The sequence below is a fragment of the Phalacrocorax aristotelis genome, chromosome 22, assembly GCF_949628215.1.
Source record: "Phalacrocorax aristotelis chromosome 22, bGulAri2.1, whole genome shotgun sequence".
Lineage (NCBI taxonomy): Eukaryota > Metazoa > Chordata > Aves > Suliformes > Phalacrocoracidae > Phalacrocorax > Phalacrocorax aristotelis.
This window is the reverse complement of record NC_134297.1, coordinates 3,862,471-3,887,404: the sequence shown is the minus strand read 5'-3', so window position 1 is coordinate 3,887,404 and position 24,934 is coordinate 3,862,471. Positions and strand designations below refer to the sequence as shown.

The following is a 24,934-nucleotide window of genomic DNA, read 5'->3' as shown; positions in this document are numbered from 1 at the left end:
GTCAAGATAAGGAGCTTTGGACTCTATCAGCCATAACGTAGGTAAGAAGCTTGCTGGTGAAGTCCATGCGAGCACTGAATCCAGTTCCAAAGATTTATTTGGGAACAGATTAGTATGGGAAGGAATACCAAGGAAGGAAAGACTTGCTCCAAGCAAGTGTGAGAATAATATTGATTCATGGGCAGGGAGAGGGGTTTATCCCACCTCCCAGTGAAGTCCCCAAAGAACCCATGCTCGTTCAGCACAGGGAGGATGGACAGTGGCACAGTACACATTTCCCAGGGCCCAATGTGCAGACTTTCATTTCCTATTCTTATTAGTTCCATCTATAATTACCCAGCTTCTCCCATGTGCATACATTCCCCACAGGCGCATCTGCTTCTTTTCTCAGTGACACAGTCAGGACCAAATTTATCCCTGGCCGAGATCTGCTGCAATTGCAGTGACATTGGAATGGGCAATTAGCAGCGCAGATTTCATAATACAGCCTGGCCTTCTGGGAGAAGGAGAATATCAAGGGCCTTAATTCAGGCCTTGGACCTATATACATTAGCAGCGCAAATGCCAAGCCCCCATTGTGGGTTGTCACTGAAGGGCAGAATTTTAACAACATACTTTTTTAGCAGGTACTTGACTATGTAGCGAAAAGTAATGAGGGCATGCATGGATAGCACTTCGAAAATACTCACTCTAACTGTGTATAACGTGTTGACCTGTAAGTTCTTGATCTCAGTGTAGTTCGTGGTGGTTCTAAGGGATGACCACTCCTTGGATCCGGTCTGGCTATATTCCACCTAGGAGCACCAAAACAAGGGATGAGGGCTCCATAGTCAACAATACTATGGGGTGACAGGTCCCTCTGTGTCAAAATGTCGGTAGAAAGAAGTAAGGAAGCTTAGAAAGGGAGCCAGAAATTATATTATGAACTTGAGGGCTGCGCTGCTGCCTACAGCCATGCAGCATTTCTTCTCCCAACTTACCGAATGCTCTCAGCAGATTTCCTTTACAAACTGTCATGTTCCTGCCCCCCCCCCCCCCCATCTTCAGAGACAGCTGTCTTCAGAAAGGCTAGCTGCCCTCAGCAGCCTTCCCTGTCCCACCACCGATCTGGACTTGGCCCCGCCAGGCAGCAGGACTCACAATGAATTCCCGTATGAGGCCGTGGGCGTTCACAGGGGGGCTCCAGCAGCCTGTCACCACACCCTCAGCTTCCTTTTTCACAGAGAGCTGCAGGTTAAAGGGAGCATCTGGTACTAGGGAGAGAAACAGAGGTGTTAGTGACACTCACAGTTGGTGTGTCCAGATCACTGGGGAAAAGCAGGGGCTCCCTGCAAGGTTGGGACAGAGCAGGGAATGGCCAAAGGTCCTGGCTCATGGGAGATGTCATCTTCTTTCCTCCCCCATCTGGAGCAATAAAGCCTTTTTAGTGACTGTGGTGAAGCTAGGATTTTGCTAATCCCTTTGCTTTGTTTTGCATCCCTTCCTTACCCTGACCTCCACTCTGCAGCTAGAAAGATCTCGCGCCTTGCATGTGGTACTGAACAGTCCCATGGGCTCCTCACTGCACTGTGAGACGAGATGAACTTCCCAGTGATACTAAACCCCTAAGTCATGGGCAAGAAAGAGGGCAGGTTGGTGACTCAGTGCAGGACTGACTCAAGACAGGGAACCCGCAGCCCTTTTTCCCAGTCCAGCACAATTCCCAGGCCTGTGGAAAGGCTCCTTTTGTTCGTAACGGGGATACCTCTGAGGTATCTACTTTCTAAGGCGAAGCGGAATGCATCAGGTCACTGATATGACCGTGCAGGTCTGCTTACGTCCTTCAGGTGCCCGGAGGGTGATGAAGTCGTTCGTGTTGTAGACTCGGCTGAGACACTGCACTTGGACTTTCACCTGATAGGTACAGTCAGGCTTGAGGACTTTCAAGACGCTGTTGGTTTTGTTGCTGTGGGTTTCCAGAATCTTCCAAATGCTTTCACCGACCGTCCTGCACAAGAGTGTCACACCCCTCCTGTCAGGACCGTGTTTGGTAGCAAAGGGTGAAACCATCTATCTGTACATTACGAGCTTGCTGCTTAGTTTCCTTTTCAGTAAAGCCATACCACCAGCTTCAAAGGATGCTCTTTTAAAGCCTGAACTAAACATAACTCAGTGACTTACAAGCACTGTGCTCTGAGGTTTTCTATAACTGCTGTGCTCTAATTTCTTTACTTTGTTCTCATCGTTAGCGGTCCCACAATGGCAAGACCCAAGCTGAAATACGCCACTGAATATAGCCATATTACTGGCTGACTAAACAGTCATGGAGGAAACAAATATGGCTCTCCACAAAAGCCCCCCTAGTTACAGCTATTTTGGGTCTCCTTTGCAACCAAGTATTAGAAGATTTTCCAAGCAGAATCAGACTGCACAGCTCTCAGTCTTTCAGGCCCGATTCTGTATGGTACTTTGCTGCAAACGCGCGCGTACTGATACCTGTGCCGTGCTTCTCCTAGCCTTTATGTGATAGGAATAGCAACGGGTCATGCAGTGTAATGGGAGTCCTACCTGTAATAGATGTTGTAGACACAGGAGGTTGAGGACATTCTTTTTGGCCGAGCCCATGTCAGAGTGACATCACCGGAGAAATCGGCCGTCCACTGGAGGTTCTGGACTTTGTACACAATTGTGTCATCTAAGCAGGCAACAGGAAAAGTTAGTCTACTGGAGGGAAAGAAGCCCGTTGCCCATAACAGAAACAAGGGTTGTGTTCATAGCACAGACATGGTGTTGAGGTAGAAACAGTAATGTGACCGAAAGGAGTATTTGTACTATCCAAAATAGATGTGCAATTTAGGCAGGTATTATCAGTGGAGAAAAGCGGGCTCTCCAGAAGGCAGTTCAGAGCGGGAACATACCCCTGGTGCTCTTAGTTCTCCCCAGAATGTCTTGGTTGTCTTTATGCTGCATCATGCGAGCATCCCCTTTCCCCCAAGGAAAGATAAAGCGTGGCTGTTGATGAAATACTCTTCAACATCATTTTGGAAGTGTATGAGTGCAAACTGATCAGTGCAAGCTAAGTCACTCTTCTACTCATGCGATGAATCTGTGCTGCCACTGTAAGCCATCCAAGGCTTTTCTTGTGTGGTTTTCCTTATCACAGCTCATGTTCAGCCGAAGGACCCAAGTGAGGGCTGGTAATTAAGGCAGGAATCTGGCGATTGCCTTGACACAAGCTCTGTGGCTGAATCGCCACCTGATCTCGGGAGAAGCATTTAGAGGATAACAGCACTGTGAAATCCAGTGCCGGCAGTGGTGGGGACTGGAGGTGCTTATCTGAAATGGCCCAAATCCATGCCCTGCTCCCACTAGGCTGTTCCCGGCTCTCTCCCTCCAGTGACCACATGTTGGCACCCACATCCAAGCACTGTGGCCTGGCCCTGCTCCACGTGCTCAGCTTCATTCCCAGTGCTGTACAGAAACCAAGCGGAGTGGAGCCAAACTGCTGCTGCTTTGCTTCCCCTAACCAACTGGAAATGAAACCCAGCAGGCACATGGGTCCGCAGACAGGCATGGCAAGACAACCAATCTGAGGGAAAAGAGATGGTTTCTCCTTGGCATAGCAGCCAAGCCACGAATCTCTGCAGCTCCTTCCCTGAACCTACCAGCCTCTCCCAATCAATATTTAATTAAAGAACTAAAACCTGGTTGATGCTCAACCCCCCAAGCAGTTCAGCAGGAAAGCGGCTGAATCTCATGGCTGGCCAGACAGCAATTGATTGCTGTTATCTGCCCAGGGGGCTGCGGCGTGTGTCCCGCCTGCCTCTGCGGGGCCACCAAAGGCCAGTGTGGGAGGACCAGTGATGGTAGCAGGGCACATGCCATGGCTCCCAGGTCACCTTGCAAAGCAGGACAGAGCCAGAGACTATTGCTTCACCTGTGGGCCATGTAAAATAGACAGCTTTGCTCCTACCCATCCTGAAGTTGGTTTTCTGTGTCTGAGGCTGCTGGAAGACAAATTGTCAGCGTAGAAACAGGCTGGAAAGTTTGTCCCTACTGATTATAAATGGGTGAGGAGAGGTACCTTGGACAACTGAACAGAGGCAGATATGTCTAGGGTGTTGTGAATGAAAGGTCACATACCCAGGAGGGCACCTCTGCGTGCTAGCATGGAGCAGGGCATGAGAAATGGGAGAGGGCTGCTGCTTACCAGTACAGTTCCTTTCATCGCTGCTGTCTGAGCAATCCAGATATCCATCACACCGCTCTGTCACCATAATGCAGGCCTCTCCGTCCTCGCATTTATAACCATTAGGACATGACAGGGTGCTGTGAGTAGCTGAAAGAGGCAGAAGAGTTTCAGGACTCAAGGCACAGATGTTCCCTCGCCAGCACTGGGCTGTTTGCAGTGCCAGTTCAAAAGCAGGCATGATACTGGGGTGGCTGCATGTCAGGGATGGAGCCCAGCCAGAGTGTGTTAGTCATAGGACTACCTCGTTCTGGCTGCATCGTCTTCTGGCACGATCACACACGGTGATCTCCCTGCCCCGCACTTACGGCAGTTCCTCTCGTCCGTGCCGTCCTGGCAGTCCCGCAGGCCATCGCACCGCTTCCAGTTGGGGATGCACTTGTGCAGCTGCTGGCACTCGAACTTGAACCTGCTGCAGCGTCCCGAGGGTGCCGGGGAGGTGGCCGTCACGTTGGGTCCTGCACACAGCAGCGAGTGAGGGAACCACCCAAAGCACGGCCAGGCTGCTGCTGCCACCGGGAGGGACCAAAACCTGTCCCCAGGTCCCGACTCCACTAGATGGCAATCTCTTCCCGTCTAGCAGGTAAATGGCTTCTGTTGGGATGATGCCTAAGCCATCGTCTCTCCTGACTGCAGAGGGCTGGAGAAGCAGCTGGTTTGCAGGGGATGTCCTGCACCAGCTCAGAGCTCGGCAGGCCTCAGCAAGGATCACAGTGAGAAACAGCCCTCTTTTACCTCCAGTGTAGGTGAGTTGGAAACCCACCCTGCAGCCCCACTCTTCGTGCCCCTACACGGTCTAAGACATGATGGCACCTGAGCAGGGACCTGCTGTGAAAGCAGTTCATGCTGCCTGCAGGGCTGGAGTGGTGCCCCAGCTGGTGGCAGGAGGTCCGACCCCAGGGAGAGAAGAGAGGTGGGCTTTTACACCGCAGTGTAAATTTAACGCTGTACTCTGGCAAGGCTCAGAGTCTGGAAGGCCAAGAGTCCTTGCAGATGTGATCCTACAGAAAAAGGAAAGGTTGAGGAAGAGAAAAGCTTACGTGAAGTAGGGCAGGCCTCCTCATCAGAGCCGTCACTGCAGTCCTTGTATCCATCGCAGACCCAGCTGTTCATGATGCAGGCGCCGCTGTTGCAACGGAAGTGATTAGGTAAACATGTCGGTGGGATCGATGTAGTAATGGGATGAACCGGAGAACCTAAAAACACACCGTTCAGAGCTGATCTGAGAGGCCCGCTCGTGCGTACGGGCTGTAAGCTGTGCCTGTTCCCAGCAGACTGAAAGCCACTATCAGTGGAGGGAAGTGGGGAGCAGGCAAGGCATTACAAGCCCAATGTTTTCATCTGTATTGTATCTGCACAGCTCCTAATCAGGATTTCCAAAAACACAGAGTAAAAAGATGCATGAGCGTGCACACACAGCCCATTCATGGGGGGTTTTTGGAGCCCCGGGGGCTGGTGCAGGCTGTCCTAAGCAGCGCTGTGAGAAGGCAGCTGATGCCAAGAGCGGTCCTTCAGCGTGCCACAGCCCAGGCCAGGGCTCCTGCGAGCAGAGCAGAGCGCCGTGTGCCCTCACCCTCGCACTCCTTCTCGTCGGACCAGTCACCACAGTCGTTCTCCTCGTCGCACTTCCACCGCTTCGGGATGCAGTGCCCGTTCCCACACTGGAACTGGTAGTACCGGGAGCAGTTCGGGGCCTCTGTCGGATTTTCTGACAAGAGGAGAGTGCCGTGAGTCTCAGCATTATGTCACCAGTCCTCAGCACAGCTGCGGTGTGGGAGCATCTCAGGCCAGGCTACGGCTGGTCCAGAGAGCATCATCCTGTCTATTCCCCCAAGCAGTACAGGCAGGGTCCTTTCTCTTCATCTCTAGCGTCCCCATTCCTTACAGCCCTCGCTAGCCTGTTGCCACCACTATTATATCTGTGTGCTGGGTGCTTCATGGTCAGACACCACCTATGATCTGAGAACCCAAGCTGACAGCAAAATTCAGACAGAGCATGGCAGAAATGGAGAAGCAAACCCTGCAACTCTGAAATGAAGACGCAGCTGCTTCGTCTGGCTTTGTACAGCTCCTACAGCTACCCAGGGAACAGTGGTAAATATTGAGTTTGGCTGAGAACTGCCTGCTTTAGGCTGGGAATCTGTGGAGTAAATATGGTCACGTATGACTTAGTCAAGCACAGGATGTGCCAGCCGTATTGGATTTTCAGTGTGCTTCAGTTTACCTACCTGAATACGAGGAAAATTATACTGCTGTCCATGCAGGACACCCTGCAATACGCATGTGGAATGCTACACACATATATATGCACATACACATTAGTGCATATTTAAAACATGAAAAAGCCAGTACTCTATGCTCCTGAAATTCTCCTGAAAAACTGCGGTGACGAGAGACCCTGAGATACCGCTCACCACAGTTTGCTTCGTCAGAATAATCGCCACAGTCATCCATCCCATCGCACTTCCACACCAGGCTGATGCACACGCCATTCTGGCACTGGAAGCTGAACTGGTCGCAGGTCCGGTGGAACTCGGGGTCCTGGGCTGCAGGAGCGGCACAGAGAGACAGCAGAGGTTTAATGTAAAGACCAAGGGCTTAAGGGAAGCTCGTCATTGAGGAGGAAGTAAGGAGCACGCTCAGAGGCAATCATAGACTTATAAGGAGAGCATTACAGTCCAGAGCCACCCCTTAGGAGATCTGGCAGCTTTTTGGTACCCTGGGGAATGCAGTTTTATTCTCTATCCAACCCTCCTTTTGCAAAGATGCACAATATCACACTTACAGCAGCCAGCATAGTTGGCATCTTCATCTGATCCATCTCGACACTGGATGATGCCATCGCATACCATGGAGTGGAACAAGCACTGCTGCCGGTTCTTGCACACGAAATCCATGTAGCGGGTGCAGAGGGGTTCTGGAGAAACGGGAGGTCAGGAGAGGAGGGGATGGCACCTCTGCTGTCCTTGGCAGCAGGAATGTCTGTGATCAGCACAGACCTGAGCGCAACAGCCAGATTTCAGGAAGTTACAGAAAGTTTCCAAGACAAATTGCTTGAGCTCTGTCCCTGCGTGGGCTGTCCTCACCCAGCAACAGGTCGGGGTGCAAGCAGGTTGGCACAGGCGTCAGGAAGGGCTTGGTCACCTCGCTGAATACAGCTCCTGACAGCGCGCCCTCCCTGTCCACCACAACCCTGCCTACTGCGCCTTTTGCTGACACTCGTAGACCAGCTGATTTCTCTGGGGCCTCGTGAATGCTAACTAAGGCTTTCCCATTATCTCACCAGGGCTTTTCTCCCAGCGAGACAGGCTCTGGTAGACCATGAAGGCTGTAAGCCCCTGCTGCCAGGGCCCTGCCAGCTCCCCGCAGCCCCAGTACTCACCACAATGCTGCTCATCCGAGCCATCGGAGCAGTCGTTGATGCCGTCGCAGTGTTTGCTGGTTGGGATGCAAGTGCCATTTGGGCACTGGAAGCCATTGCACTTTTTTTCTGAAATTCAGAATTGGGGGGATGTTGTGTGGGTTTTTTAAAGCTGCCTTTAGTTAGCCGCAAAAAGCCACGGCACAGCCCCAGTTGCCTTCTCCCTGTGTCTGCCTGCTTTTGGAGGGACGGGTATCATCCCCCTGAGTTTGCTGCAGGTTTATCTCAGCGAGTTTGTAGAAGCCCCTCCCGCCCCGTGGCAGTCCCTTCTGCACGCGGTGTGCGTTACCGCAGTTTGCGGGGTCCTCGTCGGAGCCATCCTGGCAGTCGGCGTCACCGTCGCAGGCCCAGCGCTGTGGGATGCAATGGCTGTTCTGGCACTGGAAGCTGGAGGCCTCGCAGGTATGATATACTGCTGAAACCAGAGCCAGGAGGACCACCTGAGCACGGGGTGCTGCCGCCTCCCCGCCAAGCTGCACCACGCATTGAGTCGGGCCACACACCCTTGCCCCTTCTGCCTGCACCAGGACTTTATGCCGTGGCAGGTCCCAGCGCTGAGCGCAGCTCCAGAACACAGAAGATCACCCCCTGGGCCCCAGGCAAGAGATTGCCAGGAGTCCAGGTTCTCTCTGGTCTTTTCCTCTCCGTGCCATACTTGCTCACCACCTGCTGTGCCCCAGGGATGGCTTTTGGAGGCTAGTGAGCCCTCCTCAAGCTCTCCCAAAGCCAGGAGCCTCTTTGCCTTTGGTCTCGGTCCTTGGCGTCTGTGGGCAAAGGTGACACTGGTGGCATCTTGCCAGAGATGGCAAGAAGCATCACAGTGAGCAAGCAAGCCTTGCTGGAGCAGCAGGGTCCCCCACGCAGGGCAGGACAGACCTAGAGACAGCCTTTAATTAAGGCAGGCAAGGCTCTTCCGCGTGGCCAAAGCAAATTAGAAACACAGTTGTTCTTGCGTTTCCCATGCAGTAGCACCCTTAGGCTCTCCTTAGGCTCCTGCCACGAAAATATCTGCCTGTGGGGTATCTTGGTTGAAGCCTAGGCTATGCTGTCACTTTAGAGCCAAATACTGCTCTTCAACCAGGAGAGCACTCGCTGTTATTGAGAAGAAAAGCAATGTTCAACTTAATTAAATTGCATGCTACTGAATTTTAGGTTAGCGAGTGACGTGCACTTGCAGATATTTCAAAATACTACAATCTTGCGGCAGTAATATTCTATTAGGTTTTCAGTGTGAAATGTAATTATTTTAGATAAGAGCAATAATTGCAGCCAGTGGAGTCAGATGAAATGTTTCTCAAATAATTGTGATCCTCTTAGATAATTTCAGCTTTAGACTTTACACACACGATACGTTTTCTGAGGTAGTTCCTTTCCTGTAGTAATTCTTTCCGGAGAAACTCATATGAGAGATAAGTGATACCAATATAAATTAAACTTTCTTACGTAGCCATGTACTTGGAATACTAACGACCAGGATCCCACGCTATAAACTCCATACGCTCGAGGCACGGCAAATGCCACAGGGGGTGAGCACACAGGGGCTCGCAGGCCTGAAAGGGATCGCCTAGATCCTTGTGCCGGAGCTGCATGACAGCAGCTAGCCCTGCTGTGTGTCCCAGCGGCTCTGGGGCTGCAGCTGGAGCAAGGCCACTGCCAGTACCCCCAGGGGCTCCCCCGGCCCCATCAGCCTGTCTGCTCTGATGGGCTGATTTCAGCCACGTGGCGTGAAAACCACTGCTTTTACCTTGAAATTTCCCATGTATTGCTTTACAAGCATGCGCTCGTGCTTTTCGCTGATGGACCGAAGCGCTGCCTACTCTCAGAGCTCTCTTGTCATGCAAATACTAGATTTTTGACTTGGTTGGTTCTTGGTTTTTTGTCAGGGTTTTTTTTAAAGGAAAAGACCAATACATTGTTATCTATTGGCTTTACTAATGAGGAAAGGGCTCTATCTGGGTGTTAAATTTAGGATACTATTGAGGGACATCAGTTTTATACTGTGATGCTGAGGAAGGCTGAGTATTGTGACTTTCAACTGCAAATAGAGAATGAGGCTCACAGGTGTAGGACTTGCTGCACAAGAGGCGCAAACTAGGAACAACACTATTTCTGGCAACCAGGTTGCATCAATATGAGTGGTAGGAAAAACAAGAGCAGATCTTCCATGTATGGCTCCTTAGTCATGACACCCTCTTTAGATTTCCAAACCCATGGAGCAAAGGGAGGCTGCTAGAAAAGGAGCCACTTTCCAAACTAAATCTGCCTCTCCTTCAGACCAATTAATTGTGGAGAAGCTGCAAAGAACACGCCTGCTTTCTGCAACCTATTTAATAGCAAGAAAATGGTCAGAGTTCAAGCTGTGAAATGTGATCAGCACACACTGTCCTGTTCGCTGCCTCCGTGCAACAAGGGAGCCCTTTTTGCACAGAAGCATCCTTTAGCTGCCTGGCAGCCACAGACCCACGCCCCCTTTCAATGGAGCTTCAAAGGCATGGCCACTGCCGGCTGGTATGCAGAAGGCAGACAGCCCTGTGGCCAGTGCAGCAACGCACGCCCGTCGGTGCAACCTTGCAATTAAAAAGCAAAGCTGGATCACTGTGCGAGCATTGCAAAGCTGTCAACAAATTTACAGTGAGCCCCTTAGGGCTCACTGGAGGAAAGAAACCCTTTGCTTTTGGAGCACTACGTCACCCCAAGCTGAGCTGCAGGCTGCCCGGCTGCCCTGCTGGGTGGCTCAGCTACCAAGCAGGGAAACTGAGGCACAAGGTTGGCCAATGTCTTACAGCACCTCAGGCTGTAATAGTGGTTGCAACAGAAGGTTATTGATCACGTCGAAGTGCTTACCGGTGCAGTTTGCTTCATCAGACCAGTCCCTGCAATCGTTATCACCATCACACATCCAGGAGAGACGAATGCACATCCCTGAACGGCAGCTGAATTCGTCGTTTCTACACTGGTGAGCCTCTGCAAACAAGCACACACGGTTCAGATGTTGTCGGGCAAGGGGAGAGGAGGAGGAAAGCTTCACAGGGGCTATTGGCTGAGGTGAGGAGGCCAATATCTCAGAGGTGACACACTACGCAGTCCTGCAAAGCAGACTCATCTTGAAAGCATGTTTTCCTGCTTCGTCCCTAGCCCTAAACGACCAAGAGCTACACCTTGCTGTTTATCAGTCCCTTCTGCCCTTCCATTCAGCACCCCACCACTCCGAATGGCTAAGCTGGAGGTGGATGGCCACGAACGCGGCAACACTGAGTAACCCACACCTCCCGTGCGCTTGCTGGGCAGCTGCCCAAGGTCAGCTTGTAATCTCTGCCTAATATTTGGCTTCTGGTCACAGGAGTACACAAGGAGCAGAGCGGGAGAGCTGGATGATAACAGCACAGAAGACTCCCTGCCAGACCACAGCGAGGGGGAGAACCGGCGCATGGCCTTGCTCTCTTCTCCTGTCCCCCGTTTCCCAGTACACGATGGGAGGGCAGCTGTTAGCCAGGATAAACAGGGGGGTCTGGTAAAGCACTGCCTCCGCCTACAGCATCTATGAGTAGCGCCCTGCCCCAAAACCCTGCCGGGTTTTCCAGCCTTGCACAGGGACAGGGAAGGAGGTCTGAGTGACAGCACTCACCGCAGTGGCTTTCATCGCTGTTATCCCCACAGTCATCCTCTAGGTCACACTTGTAGGACAGTGGGATGCAGGTCCCCGAGCCCTGGCAGCGGAACTGGGTCTCGGCATCACACACGGTGGTGGCTAATGCAGCAGGGAGGGAGAGGAGGAGGAGAAGGAGGTTAAGGTGGTGGTTAGAAAGTGGTTTCTGCAGCCAGAGTGCGTGTACTCAGTGCAGGGAAGTTAAGGGAGAGGGACAGCATCTTGCGAGCTTTCCTTAATGCAGCCTGAGTTACTGTTACTGTATTTTAATGCCATTATCAGGCTCTCCACGTAAAGCAAAGCAGAAAGGGGTTAGCTGTCTGCCTGGGGATCAGGACTGAAGCTCCTGCCACCATCATGTCCGCTCGCAAGGCAGGGGCAGTGCCTCCCAGCCAGGGAGCAAGAAAGCCAAGGCTGTAGAGCTGCCTGCTCCCCACAAAGGACCTTGAAACCACGGGTGATGGGATGGCAGCCAAAGGAGGGGAAAAGCTGGGCATGAGCCTTGCTATCCAAGGCAGCATCCCTGTGCCAAACTGGTGACCCCCTGGTGAGCCCCCGCAGAGGAATGGGTATCCGCAGAGGCTTTCCCTCAGCTGGAGCCAGGCAATGAACTCAAACTTGCTTGGACTCTGCTGACTGGTATCTCAATGTTGGCAAGAAAATAAGCTCCTTATCAGTACAAAAGGGGCATAAACGGCATCTCTCCAGGAACACAGGGTCCTCCACCAGTTCTGAACTTTAAACCTGGCCCTTTTTCCACAGTGCACTAATCCAAATCCTTTAGTCTCTGCAAAGCTGGGGAACATCTGCCCCTCCTGCATGCATTGGTGGTCCCTAATTTTACTTGAAAAGCTGACCTCCACCTTTAATGTGTGAACTCGATTTATTAGCTCAACAAGAGGCCCATGTCCACACGGTGAAGACAGAAAGTAATTTTCTATCTGCACTCTTTTCCTCAGTATTGGCTGTGACCTCAGTTAGCCTCAGAAGACAATTACTGCAAGAGACAAACACACATCCTCACACGAAAGCTGGCATCAGCCTCACTGAATTTTAGACATTTACACCTGAGCTGGTCAAGGGGGAAATAACGGCCGTTGCAGAACACAACTCACCCGACTGGCTTCGGATGTCTACGAAAGGAGGAGATGAGTTGCACCCCAGAACAGCCCTTGCTCCCTATGACTATGAAGGGAGCATAGACCATTGGCTCCGGTGCAATGCCAACACAGCAGACATCTAAATTTGCACAGGCAAATGCCGCCGCAGGACACTTACGGCAGTTCTTCTCATCGCTCATGTCCCCACAGTCATTATCATTGTCACATTGCCAAATGCTGTTTATGCAGTTCCCATTGAAGCATCTGTACTGGTTCGGCAGACACGTGTTTTCTGGTGCAAAAGGGAAAACAAAAACAAGCTGGCATGAGGCACGATGCTGTGCTTTCAGAAGACAGGCTGTGCTCCTCACCCAAAGGGCGGTGGAAAGGTCGTGCTGACCTCTCCCAATGGGAGAAACCTCCTCTCAACATAAAGCAGCAGCAAGAACAGAGCGTGCTTTTACCTTCCTTTATGCAAGTGGTGTTCTTCATGATGTAGCCATGAGGACAGTCACACTTCACCTCCCCTGTGGGCAGCACGGTGCTGGACACCCCCTCGGGGCACTTGCAGCTCTTGCCGTTGTTGGACTTGGGCAGGCAGAGCAGGCTGCAGGGCTTGGCGATGCAGGCATTCTCCCCTGGCACAAAGAGGACGAGGAAGGAGATGCTGTCAGGACAGAGGGCTGGAGACACCATGGGAAGCCCAATTTCACCCACCATCCCAGGCTTTGGGTTCAGGCCCCTGTAAGCAGCCAGCTCTGCAGGACTGAGTGCTGAGGCTGGGCTTAGAAATGCACAGGGCCATCTGCTCCAGGGAGATCAAGGGCCTTAAAGGTCCTCCCAGGATCTCGCAGGCTGTGGACTGGTGAAGCCCTTTGAGGACTTTACACCCCTCTGAAAATGAAGCCAATCCCTTCAGCGCATTCATCATGCAGAGGCCACCACTACCTTATCGCAGACCAGACAGATGACTAAGTGGAGGGCAAAGCTGGTGCAGCCCTCAGACCCTATTTTTTTGGCCCATCAGCACTTTGCATGAATAGGCCATGGTCTGTGACCTAAACTATGCGGTACCACCACAGCCGAGTGCCCTATGGGCTCTCTCCCTGATGGGGAGTGTATCCCATGGCAGCTGAGGAGCTGCGCGCACCGTTCATGAAACACACTCCTTATGACAGCACCTGGGCGCTTCAAACCCTGCAGGAATGGGGATAGAGTCATGAAATGTGAGCTGGGGTGGCCCGGTGGCCTGGGAACCTGTGGAAATGGGGGACAAACACATTTCTAAAGAGCAGGAAAGATCACCTGCATGCTCATGCGATTACCTGTTGTCTTTCCTCTGTAGAAGATTTTCATATCCATGATCCCATTTAATCGGCCGACCAAGATCTCCATTCTTGAGCCGCTGTTTTTGGATGCTCTGAAAATACTCAGCTGTGACCAGTCGTTCCAGTAGATTTCATTCTGAAACACAGGCTTTGCTCTTAGCGCGAGGAGCACCGCTTCTAGGGCGCGCTTGTCAGTGGTCACCTGCACTAAGGCACCCTAACTTCCTGGATGCATGGGGCAATCGAGAGTGCAAAGACTCCCCAACCCAAGGGGAGGAAGATGATGAAGACCTGAGCTAGGATTTGAGCAAGAATGGAAGCCGCAATCACATCTGCTGAGTGGCAAACAGTCTGGGGAAGATGGTGCAGTGCAGCTGCCTGGGAAAGCTGCAAGTCTCTTGGATGTTGGTACCAGTTTCAAGAGTACCTGCCTGCTCATTTCAGGGGAATGTGGGAATGTGCCAGGAGCAGAAATAGAGCAAGTACCGCACCAGCTCCTACGCTCCGAATCCAGCGAGCTCAATGCTCTTTCACAGCCTGCCCCATACGTGCAACAACCTCCAAGCGTGTATGCCATGGAAATGCATACTGATGGGAAACAAGCCACTGCGTACATACCTTAAACACAGCAATAGCATAGGGGTGAGGGAGGCTGTCCAGGATCACGGATCTCTGCAGCCCGTTGAAATCGACCCTCTCAATCCTGTCCATGTAGGCTTCGGTCCAGTAGATCCAGTGGTCATCCACAGAAATGCCATTTGGCCACCACACACCCTCCGAAACGATGCACCCAGCCGACGACCCGTCCATGTCGCTTCTGTAAATGCCAGCTCTGGAATCTCCCCAGTCTGTCCAGAACATCAACCTGACACCCAACAGAAAGGTTACTCAAAATAATAACAAAACAGCTCATCAAAAGGAAAAAAGTTATGAAGCAGAGGTTTGAATACTTTACATTCTACACCTCTTGCAAGACAGGCCTTTGGAAAGGGAGCTCTTTGTAATTCTAATGAGCAAACCTACAAGCAGCAGAGAGGATTATTTAGCTGCAGGTTCTGGAGTGCAGCTGTAGGTTACCTTGCATTGAACTGCTTTGCTTTAGTGCATATGACAAAAGGCAGCTGAGGTTTGTCAGTGCTACATTTGCAGCGCAGCAGCTGCGGCAAAACCATCCTCAGAAAGACAGAACTTGTATTTGGCTTTCGAATTTGAGCGCAGCTTAGTTTCTCACGCACTGTTGCAGGTTTCCCTACTGACCAGACCAGTTTTACTGGCAGGAAAAGTTCTTTGCTACTGGATATGTATGGGTAGGAAAACAGTAGTTCAGTTGGACAAAAAAAGCAGTGTGTGATCTCCGCTCCAAGGCAGCTGGCGCCTTAGTTGGGCACGTGATGGCAAGAGTGGGCTCCACGGGGCAGGACCGAGAGCTGTACCCCGCGGCACTGCCCGCCGCTCCCGTTCCCGCACTGAGCCCTTTGGGGCCGAGCCTCGCAAAGCGCTCTGTGCAGCACGCTCCCTCGTGTTTGCCTCTTACGAGCGTAGTGGTGAAGATGGGGCTGTACCAGCACGGTTCCCCTGGCTAGACACCAAGACACCTGACTACTTGCAATGCTTGCTTTCCTTACCCATCTCGGGGAACTAGAGCAAGGGCTCTGGGTCGTTCAAGTATTGAGGAATTGAGGACAGTGAGTCGCAGGTCTCCATCCGGATTGGCAACCTAGAGTTGTAAAAGCAACCAGGAGGGGTGTGTTTACTGTGGGCAATGCAGAGGGCAACTGCACTCATTAAAGTTACGTGAAATCCGTGGCAGGTAATTACTGCTCCTGAATAAAATAGCTGCTATGGGCACAGGGAGCAGTTACGGTGAAGCAGGTGATAAAAGAGGATAGATTGGTGTATTTATTGACATAAATACAATGCACTGTCTGTACCCCGTGCTGGCTGTGTGTATTGTGCAAAGATGTTGCTTTTCCCCCTGCCATTTCTGCTGCCTGATTCAGCCTCACAAACTGACCTTGGTTTAGGTACACAGGGCTGAATGTTATCATACGTGGTTAGTATTTAGACCTAATAAAGTGGCACGTGGGAGAAGGGGCAGCAATGAGTCATGCCTTACCGGCAACGAGACTTCAGGGCAGCAGCCGACCTTAGGGCCTGGCTGCCTCAAAGATGCACCGACACAATCACCTCTTTGTAGCATGGGTGGGTGTAGCCGTACCTCAATTTTGGGAATCCCGGCATTGACCCAGTACAGCAACTGACTGAGAGGTTCAAAGGCCAAAGCTTCCACTGTATCCAGCCCAGTGCTTATGATTATTTCTTGCCCAGAGCTGCTGTTGAGGCAAAGACGCTGGAGAAAAAAATATCAGAACAAAACATGAGGAACTTCCGTGCCCTCAAGGTGAGCACGGTCAGGCATGCAAGGCAAGCTGTAACAGACAGCTCAGAGAGGAGGAGTACCCAAGGAAAAGATTTTTATTTCAGGCTGCGTACGCCACACCCACCCCTGGTGCAAGGAAGCGATGACACTGGCGGCCGGCACTGCGGCAGCCTCTCCGCTCCCCGGCTCACCTGTATGATGTCAAGAGTGACGTCGGCCCAGTACAAGCAGTTGTGGTCGTAGTCGAAGTCTAGGGCGACTGCCCCTCGCAGCCCGGCCAGGGGCAGCTCCTCGCTGACGCCAGAGGCGAGGTCGTAGCGGTGGATGGAGTAGCGGGTGGCATAGAGAATGAACTCATTCTCCTCTGGAAGAACAGGGAGCGCCTTGTTTAGAGGCCTCTGGCTGTTTTAGGCTACTCAAGCAGCAAAAAGAAAATACCAGGTATTTTTTTCTTACCCCTAACTGCACATTTTAGCACCTCAGCGTACGGGAGGCAAAGGCCCTTTGTCTCGGTGGGATTAGGTTAATGAGAATGCACTAATAGCCTTATGCAGTCCCGTGCACACTCGTGCCCCGGAACACGCTGCGGCGGCGTTTGCTCCAGGAGCCAGAGGAGGAGGTAGGGACGGCAAAACCCATCACAACCCCTTCCTTCCCACATTAGCGTGCCACCAATTAGAAACAAAATACTGATCTCCTGTTACTCAAAAATCTCATTAAAAAAGCAGGATAGACGTAAACCTGTGAGTCCTAGGGACACCGGCACCGCAGTAAATATCCCAGAGTGGGTTTTGTTTCTAATTTGCGCAGAATCAAGCGTAATGGGATCCTCGTCCAGGACAAAGTCTCCCGGGCATTAGCACACTACTGGTAAAGTCTAATAATGCTATTAATGAGTAAAGCTGATGTCAGTAACTCACTCTGGCGGTGCGTCCCTAATGAGATTATACGGAGATACGAAACAGATACTGTACATGAAAGTGTTACCATAGCGCGAGCCAACACGTATCTGAAGACGATCAGCAAATACGCTGGGAACACAGCACTTCAAAGTCCAGCCCGGTGGGGCCTGCAGGTTTATTTTTTTAATCAGCAGGGCCCTTCTCAGCGTGACTAACACAGCTCTCCAAATAGCTCAAGAGGGCTCAGAGGGGTGAATAATAACGTGTCAGGCTCTGAACAAGGAGGAAAACTAAGCACAGCGTTGGCACGAGTCCCAGCAGAGGGAACACTTCCTCAGGCACTCACCGGGCCGTTTTGCACCTGGAACATTGTTTTGCACCCTAAAAAACATTTCTTAGGACGATGCAGAGAAACCTCACGCTGGCAGGGCTGGCTGCTCTGCAGCCCCGTGGCTCCGCTCAGCCACAGCCCCCGGCTCGCCCTGCCCGCAGCGCTGCCTCAGGCGCCCCATCCCCTAAACGAGACTCTCCCCGGTCTCAGGCTCGCTCCTGAGCTGCTGCGTGGCAGCATGCTGATCACGCAGCTCGTGACGGCAGATTAAATTAAAGCTGTAATGAGCAGAATGCAAATGGTTCTGGCAGCACAGAGGCATGAGACCATTTCAGAGCCTTGTACATTTGAGAGGAGGAAATAAGGACGGAGGTGAAGTCTGTCAGGGATGTGCATGAGAACTAAAGGGCAGTGTCTGCCCTGGTCTGGCCCCAAACAGCCATCGTTCAAGTGTGTATGGAGGCCTGCCTCAGCGTGGTACCTTCCCAAGGGTTTCTCCAGGATGGGGGTATCTTTTGTCTAACTCTTGTCTTTCTGGTTGGGTTAAAGTCCACTACAGCAAGGATGTCACCGCGATAAGAGAGTTCCTGCCCACAGCCTGCTCTGAGGGCTTCAGCCTCCTGTGACTCAGGAGCAGAGAAGGCTCTGCACCACAAGCTGAAACTGCTCCTGAGCTAGTCCCTCGGAAGCTCTCTGGCCCTTGGACAGGAGAGATGATGGATCTCCAAGTGCCATAGGTTTTATCTGAGAGCCCTCTTGGAATCTGTGCGTGGTCCCTCAGGCACCAGCCGAAGGTTTTATGAATGAAGCCCTTGTGCCCGCAGCAGTTCTCTACACACTCACCAGCTAGTGGGCATGGTACCATCTCCCCTTCGAGCCGCGACTCGATGTCTCCACCTGCACAAGTGTCCCCAGAGATCTTTCGGTAGCTGCAACATATACATCGAGGCAGTTTATTTCATGGAAACTGTTAACACACCATCACGAGAAGCTAGAATAAGCAGCGGTGCTCGGTTGCAATGTACGTCCAAACATGTAATTTGTTCACTGCAACTCATGGGGCATTTGTGCGTGGGTTTTGGTGTGGTTTGGGTTTTTTTTAATCACCAATAGCATAAATCCCAGCGTTTGGAAGATCAGGTTCCTCTCCCAGGTACCACACATACCCTCGAGTCTTCTTGTAAGTTGAGCCAACAGGGCAAGGGACTGGCGGGTCGTACGGTTTCCCAGCAAATTCAGGGTCAGGGACACAAACTTCTGATGATAAGTCATCGCTCAGTTTAAAGCCAAAATCGCTGCAAGGAGAAGAAAGATGTAAGGTGGGAAGGGAGAGAAGGAAAAAATGCAGCCATGCTATACTATTACTCCTCCTCTATTTTTGCATAGATGTTTTAAGAACCCAAAGTATCTCAGAAGTCTATTCATTATTATCAGTATTTAGCTGCATAATAATATCTTACAGCCTCAGTCTTTCACGAACATTTTGCAAATAATCCTGTAAGTGGCTAAGCAGACTAGGTTAGTGAGGCCGCAAAGCACAGTGGAGCCAGCATGCCCTTAAAATCTGTCTCCAAGCCCCAGCTTTCCTGCTAGCTGGCTTAGGTCACTGGTCTGTGTCTTGGCTTTTCCTGTCAGTAAAACCGGAGTTATACTGCATCTCTTTTTTGGAAAATGCCATGGAAGAGGTTATGTCAGCCTGACTTTGCAAGGAGTCCAGGGCTGTGATTCTGAGGCAGGAATCAGATCCCACCAGCCCTAGTCCCAGTCTGCTCATTACAAACCGGACTCCTTTCTAGTCTCCGTCTCGGCACCGGACAGGCAAGTCTGTACCCCTGTCCTTAACCGCACGTACCGGGCACTCCAATGGTCTGGTCGTGAGCCCCGCTAAAGTCCAGTCCCTGAAAAAACACTTCATGTACTAACCCCAAACATTTGCATCAGATTGCCAGAGTGTTTCTTTATCCTGAGAGGTGTGCAGTGTCAGTACAGTGCAAACTGCAGATAAAAAAGATATAGCAGGGCCAGTTGCATCCCTGCAGCTAAAGGGTCACAAAACATTTTAGTGGAGGATCCCTGTATGTGATTGGAAATTGTCCACCATCACGTGAAAGGTGATGGATTAACAATACTTTCCTCTTCTATAGAACCTTTCAGAGACTCCTGAAAGGGTCTAAAAACATTAAGTCTCATGCCCCGTTATTAATGAAAGGATGTTTTCAGTCTATTTAGTTTCCTCTCTGCTATAAAATCAAGCAGCGATACCAAGAGCTAAGTAAATTGGATGTTGTTCACTTTGAGCGATTGGTCACAGATATTTATCTCAGACTTACAATCCAGACTAGAAGAAATTAATTGTTATTTACCATTCAAAGTCTTCCCTTGTACAAGAGCAGTTGGAGACCATGACAGGCCTGTCAAAGTCTTCCCCATTGAAACAGGTCGCATGAGGAGTCCTCCTTTTGAAAACAGTTTTATGCCCCAGTAAGCATTCATTGCCTCGCTCGTCGGAGGGTGACCACAGTTTGTAGTCGTTCTCTGTGCAAGGCACCCCTAAGAGAAACAACAAGGTCGAGGTAAAGAAAGGCACAGTCCTTGCTGCAACCCAGACCAAGGGTTTAAAGGCAAGACAGCCGCAGGTGTCCCTTGGTCGTTGCTGCTGATGCATGCCTGGCAAGGATGTGCGAAGTGTGGTACCGTGTCCTGCGCCAGCACCGTGCTACGCTCTGGGGACATGCAGAGAGCCTTGCCCTCAGAGGAGGTGCAAAAGACCTCCCAGGCGGGAGCCGCAGGCTCCAAGCAACCCGCTCTGCCTCCAAGGAGGCTGCATTAACTTTGGCTTCTTGCCGTGGCTAATGGCATCATGGCATCATGGCATCAATACCCAGGATGCTCAGAGTGAGGGGAGGCACGCTGGCACCCACCCATGCACCACAATAACGCCTGCTGCCCCTTGCCTCTCACTCGCCCTCCTCTGGCACAAAACAAGCGGTTCCCCCCTGATTGCAAGGCTCTAGCCCTGGCCCAAAAGAAAAGGCAAAGCAGAAAGCATTTCAGCTCAGAGTGCGCAGCGGCACTCAGTGACAGGAGGCAACAAGCTGCTCCATCGTGGTGACAGTGAATTTGCAATGCCTCATTTAAATGAAGTTGTTCTGGTTACCAAACAGATCCATTTCTAACAAAACGTCAAGGGAATCAGTTATAAATTTTAGTCAAGCAAATTCCTCTGCTGGGTTTAACTGCTCTTTGATTAAAATGCTGCCTCGCAATCAAAGCTGAAACGGGTTATAAAACATTCATAGGCACAAGTCTTCAGAAGGGTTTTTTTTTTCCCCCTTTTCCCTTTCAACAAATCCCTCAGTGAGGAAGGAGGGGGTGTGGGGAGAGCACAGGGGACAAAAGTGCCCTCAGCAACTGTGTCCACGTGGACGTGAGATGCCAGGGACAGGGCACCCGAACACGGGTGGCAGCACCGCAGCTGAACGCAGCCCCGCGGGGAGTTGCCCTCTCTCCCTTGGCTTCCATGGGATGTCTGGGACAGCAGGGTCTGCCGCTGATGAGACTTGAGGGCTTCCCTCTGGGGTCTCTTTTGGAAAACAGAACAGAGGGCAAGAGCAACAAAGGTTTTCTCTGTGCCCGATTCGTATCTAGGCGCCCAATTTCCCATGCTCATCAGCGGGAATCTAAGAGCCTTAGATGACTAAATAGTTCGGTGCATAGCCTGAGGTCTCTAGGTTGATTTAGGCTTCCAAAAACCTCTCCCATACCCCCTCTTCACTCAGACCCCTGGAGATGGCGTGGCAGGATCTGACTTGCGCTCACAGGGGTGCCTGGGGCAGGCTGCGCGTCAGGGGGACCAGCTGGTTTCAGGCGAGGGCTTACTAGTGTGTAACCTGTAAAGCCATGGTGGGGAGACAGGACAGCTCTCCCACCTGCAAAACCCAGCACCGGCGATGGCTCTGTGGCCCGTCCCCTTACCCAGCACGTCAGTGGTGTTGATCTGTAGTATCAGCCAGCTGTGGCCGTTCTCTTTGTACGAGCCAAAGATGGTGAATATGGTGCTTTTCTCCCCGGGCTCGGTAAGCAGGCCATACACAAACACCGGCTTCTCCGAGAAAGTGAATGTTTTCCAGGTTTCCCCTTCGTTTGTGCTGTACCTGCAGAAAAAGAATTGGGAGAGCTGCCCACCGCAGGTCCTGCCTGCTGCAGGTTGCTCTCTCCCGGCCCCAGCCCCAGCCCCAATCCTCTTGCTCTGCCACTTACTTGAGCTGGTCGGTCTCGGTGCCTTGTGCGATGGCCACAAGAATGCCACCGTGGTCGCCCCAGGTGTAATAGTGGGGTCCAGACAGTGCCTGGAAGAGAAAAGGTGCTGAGGGGTGCATCAGAGCTGTGCTGAATTAAGGGAAAAGCTTGGCTGGAAAGCATGCTTCGTCAGAAACGCTGCCTGACCCGTACCAACGTTTCGGGTCGCCTGGACTGAGGCAAGTATCTAGAGGCGCCAGAGATTCAAGTGTTTATGGGCCAACATCTGCTGTCAAGAGCAGCCAGCCCAATTTCAGTGAACGTACAGCTGTGTTTAAGAGCAGCGCTGCGCCCCGGAGTCTCCTCCTCCTGTGCTGTGCGCAGGGAAAGAATTAACGGACAAAGTGCCATGACACGAAGCCACAGTCAGTCGCTCCCCCCTCAGTCTGCAACTCTTTGTTATGTCCGTGAGGCCTTCCTAAGATTGCAGTAAGCGTTGGTTTTCAGGCTGTAAGGTTTTATGAATGCTTAAAGAGAAATGGGGCCACGGCATGCAAAAACCCACCCCGTAGAAAGAAACTTGTATTTCACGTTCACCTCCAGCTCCAACACAAAATAACCTTTGCTTTCCTATCTGGGGAGCCCAGCGCAGCTCAGGATGAAAACAGAGAGCTTGTATGTGCCTGAATCTGCTGACAGTACGTGCTAACGCGCTTGGGGATGTTCTTGCACGGGGTATGGAATGCATTGTTTCTTTTCTGCGCTTTGAGACCGTACCAGTGATCTGGAGAGCAATGAGCCTTCCAGCCCACTGCTTGCCAAAGCTGGGAGGAAGGAGTTGTGTTACTGCTTCCCAGCTGAAGAACTACACTGCTGGGTCGTTCTGCACCTTCGTTCGTGATACAAAGGGCCCGGATAAGTCAGGAGCTCGGCATTGTTAACTGTGGGTCAACGCTTCCTTGGCATGTTTTAATTGCACTTCAATGCAAACCTGCCTGCGAGCCGGGGGAGCTTGGCACCTGAAAGTCCTGGCTTTTGGATACCCTCTCCTGGCTGTGAACGCTCCTGTCTTGCTGCAAGGCTCCAGCAGGGAGAAACAGCGGGTCCCCACGGCCACTCCCCAGCTGAATTTCGGAGGCGCCTGCTCTCAGCCAGGGCCAGCCTCTGAACCACGGTCGGCTTTGGCAGCATCCAGACCTGTGGCGTGTCCCCACCGCTGCTGCAGCTGCCCAGACGTTAACCCAGACCGCGCAGCACTTACAGGAGGAAAAGGAGGCAGTTTAATTCACTGGATTAAATAGCTCACAGATGTTGAAATACCATGTTACACTCGCAGCAGAATGCACAGGCAGACCACAAATACTGCCGCAGACCAGAACACCCACTTGGTAAACAGCATCAAACTCCTCATAAACCAAGGGCAACATCCCATTTTCTGGAATCTGCCAGAGCCTCTCCAGACGCTCCTACACACAAAGTCCTGGCTGTCAGTCCTGTCCGAAAGGGGCCAGATGCCCATGCCAGAGGCAAGTCCTGCCAGCTGAAGAAAAGAAATAGAGGAGGGAGCTCTACTGCATTTGAACCCACTGCCTTCACCACGAGGCTCGTCTCCATGCCAACCCTCGCCCGACCCTTCATCTAGAGACCTTTTAGCCTTGGTCTTCAGGGATGTTCAGCACCTTCCAGCTACAGCTCTTGGATGCATATGTGGAGGTCACCTTTAATGCCCAAAGGCTGCACGTCACTTATCCACATTGCTGCCAACGCCCTACCTGCTGCACCACTGCCTTGGCTGAGCTGGCAAGCAAAAGAGCAGCCTTACCTCTCTCCACCTTGCTCCGGCACTGCTTGAGACATAGACGTTGGTTTTCCTTGCCATGTTCTTGCCAATGGAGCCTAGGAGAACAGGAGAAATCATTCTTCTTGAGGAGTGCAAAGCAATTGCTTAACATGAAGCCAGGCACCTCTAAACTAATTTTATCTGTGAGCAAAATGACAATGATTGAGGAGCTGAATCTTCACACTGTAAGCTAACCTTTCAAAAGCAAATATTTTAAAGACTGTTACAAGTTTCAAAAGCAGCTGGGGAAGAACCTGTGGCTAGAAACACGTTCAAAGAAACTGTGCAAATGGTTTTTTTTCAGTAAAAGAGCGAGACAAACAAGAATTTCTGTATGTTCAAGAAACCCTCCATGTGGATAGTGGTAGGAAAGAGGATCAGAATAAAGCAGGCAAGCTTTCTCGTGTCGCTGCGCTGCAGTAAGATATACGTGCTGTAATTACTGTATGGGGACTGCAAAACGTACAGTTTAATTGCATTTTTGTAACCTACATATACAAACTAGAGGATGCCAAGTTCTTCACGTCCTGACAACAACGCGCCCCAAGCCCCTGCGCGGTTGCGGAAGGAAAGGGGTACCGGTGGCGATGATCAGTCCTGGTGCCGACTCCTTGGAGAGAATGGGCATCCTACGCAGCTGGAAATTAAGCAGCTGGCTCAGGCGCTGGGCCAAGTGGAGAGAGCAGCCCTGAGAAAACTGGGAAAGCAAAACACAGCGGCATTAAACCTTTGTCCTGCACTCACCCACGCCCCTGTCCCACCTCATCCAGCCCTCTCTGCTTGGAAAGGCGAGGAGAGGCTCCCTCGCAGTGGGATTGACATTTCAGCCTCTTTTGCAGGGGGCTTGTCCCACGGTCACTCCCCTGCCCCTTCCTGCCCCACGCTACCTCGCAGTCTATCTGCTCCCCGTAGTGCGTCTGTGCCGGGGGCTGCAGCAGCTCCCAGGTGCCCCCCTTGTCAAAGGTGATGACGGAGCGCATGTTCTCCTCGCTGAAGGAGCCGTTGATCAGGGTGGCGATGTAGACGCCCCGCACGCCTTCGACGCGATGGAAGTCCGCAAAAGGCTCGTTGGCAAAATACCTGCGAGGAAATGCAAATCTGGGATCAGTGAATCGCAGCCTCCCTGGGTCTGGGGAGCGGGGGACTCTCAAGCCCAGATTTCAGGGCAATGCTTTGATCAAGCACAGCCAAAAGCTGCAACGACTTTGGCCAATATTCTCATTTACTGCAACCAAATAGGCACGTCCCCCATTACCTGACCAGAGTGTCACTTCCAGCTCCTCCTGGGCTGTAGTAGAGCACATTTTCTAAAGACAGGGAGAACTTCAGGCCTTCTGCCTCCGAGATGTAGAGGTTGGTACGGTTGTTGTCGTGGCTGACACACACAAATACCTGGTCCTCCGAGGCGTCAGCAACATAATACTCCTTTGGGATGTAAATGACAGGCGAGCAGGCTCCATATGTATAGGCATACAAGCAGGGTTTACGTACAGGCTAATTTAGCATTTCCTCTTAGCTA

The 24,934-nt window shown here is 51.7% G+C and overlaps 1 protein-coding gene across 2 annotated transcripts in view; it reads right to left on the bottom strand.

The window, feature by feature from the left end:
* Window positions 1-24,934, bottom strand: part of SORL1 (sortilin related receptor 1) — a 49,179-nt gene that overhangs the window by 7,677 nt on the left and 16,568 nt on the right. The window contains exons 8-37 of one of the 2 annotated variants that reach the window (XM_075116540.1): window positions 24,671-24,840; window positions 24,303-24,495; window positions 23,995-24,112; window positions 23,398-23,471; window positions 21,597-21,685; window positions 21,312-21,490; window positions 19,700-19,886; window positions 18,503-18,631; window positions 18,180-18,265; window positions 16,295-16,467; window positions 15,942-16,073; window positions 15,349-15,440; window positions 14,342-14,588; window positions 13,721-13,859; window positions 12,860-13,033; window positions 12,574-12,687; window positions 11,275-11,397; window positions 10,494-10,613; window positions 7,939-8,064; window positions 7,611-7,718; window positions 7,014-7,145; window positions 6,643-6,774; window positions 5,802-5,936; window positions 5,269-5,424; window positions 4,537-4,686; window positions 4,190-4,318; window positions 2,548-2,674; window positions 1,818-1,987; window positions 1,141-1,253; window positions 690-794 (exon numbers count right to left, since the gene is read on the bottom strand). In XM_075116540.1, the coding sequence (XP_074972641.1) occupies window positions 690-794; window positions 1,141-1,253; window positions 1,818-1,987; window positions 2,548-2,674; window positions 4,190-4,318; window positions 4,537-4,686; window positions 5,269-5,424; window positions 5,802-5,936; window positions 6,643-6,774; window positions 7,014-7,145; window positions 7,611-7,718; window positions 7,939-8,064; window positions 10,494-10,613; window positions 11,275-11,397; window positions 12,574-12,687; window positions 12,860-13,033; window positions 13,721-13,859; window positions 14,342-14,588; window positions 15,349-15,440; window positions 15,942-16,073; window positions 16,295-16,467; window positions 18,180-18,265; window positions 18,503-18,631; window positions 19,700-19,886; window positions 21,312-21,490; window positions 21,597-21,685; window positions 23,398-23,471; window positions 23,995-24,112; window positions 24,303-24,495; window positions 24,671-24,840 (4,122 nt within the window). The remainder of the gene's footprint in view (window positions 1-689; window positions 795-1,140; window positions 1,254-1,817; window positions 1,988-2,547; window positions 2,675-4,189; window positions 4,319-4,536; window positions 4,687-5,268; window positions 5,425-5,801; window positions 5,937-6,642; window positions 6,775-7,013; window positions 7,146-7,610; window positions 7,719-7,938; window positions 8,065-10,493; window positions 10,614-11,274; window positions 11,398-12,573; window positions 12,688-12,859; window positions 13,034-13,720; window positions 13,860-14,341; window positions 14,589-15,348; window positions 15,441-15,941; window positions 16,074-16,294; window positions 16,468-18,179; window positions 18,266-18,502; window positions 18,632-19,699; window positions 19,887-21,311; window positions 21,491-21,596; window positions 21,686-23,397; window positions 23,472-23,994; window positions 24,113-24,302; window positions 24,496-24,670; window positions 24,841-24,934) is intronic. The other variant, XM_075116539.1, reaches the window with a different exon arrangement.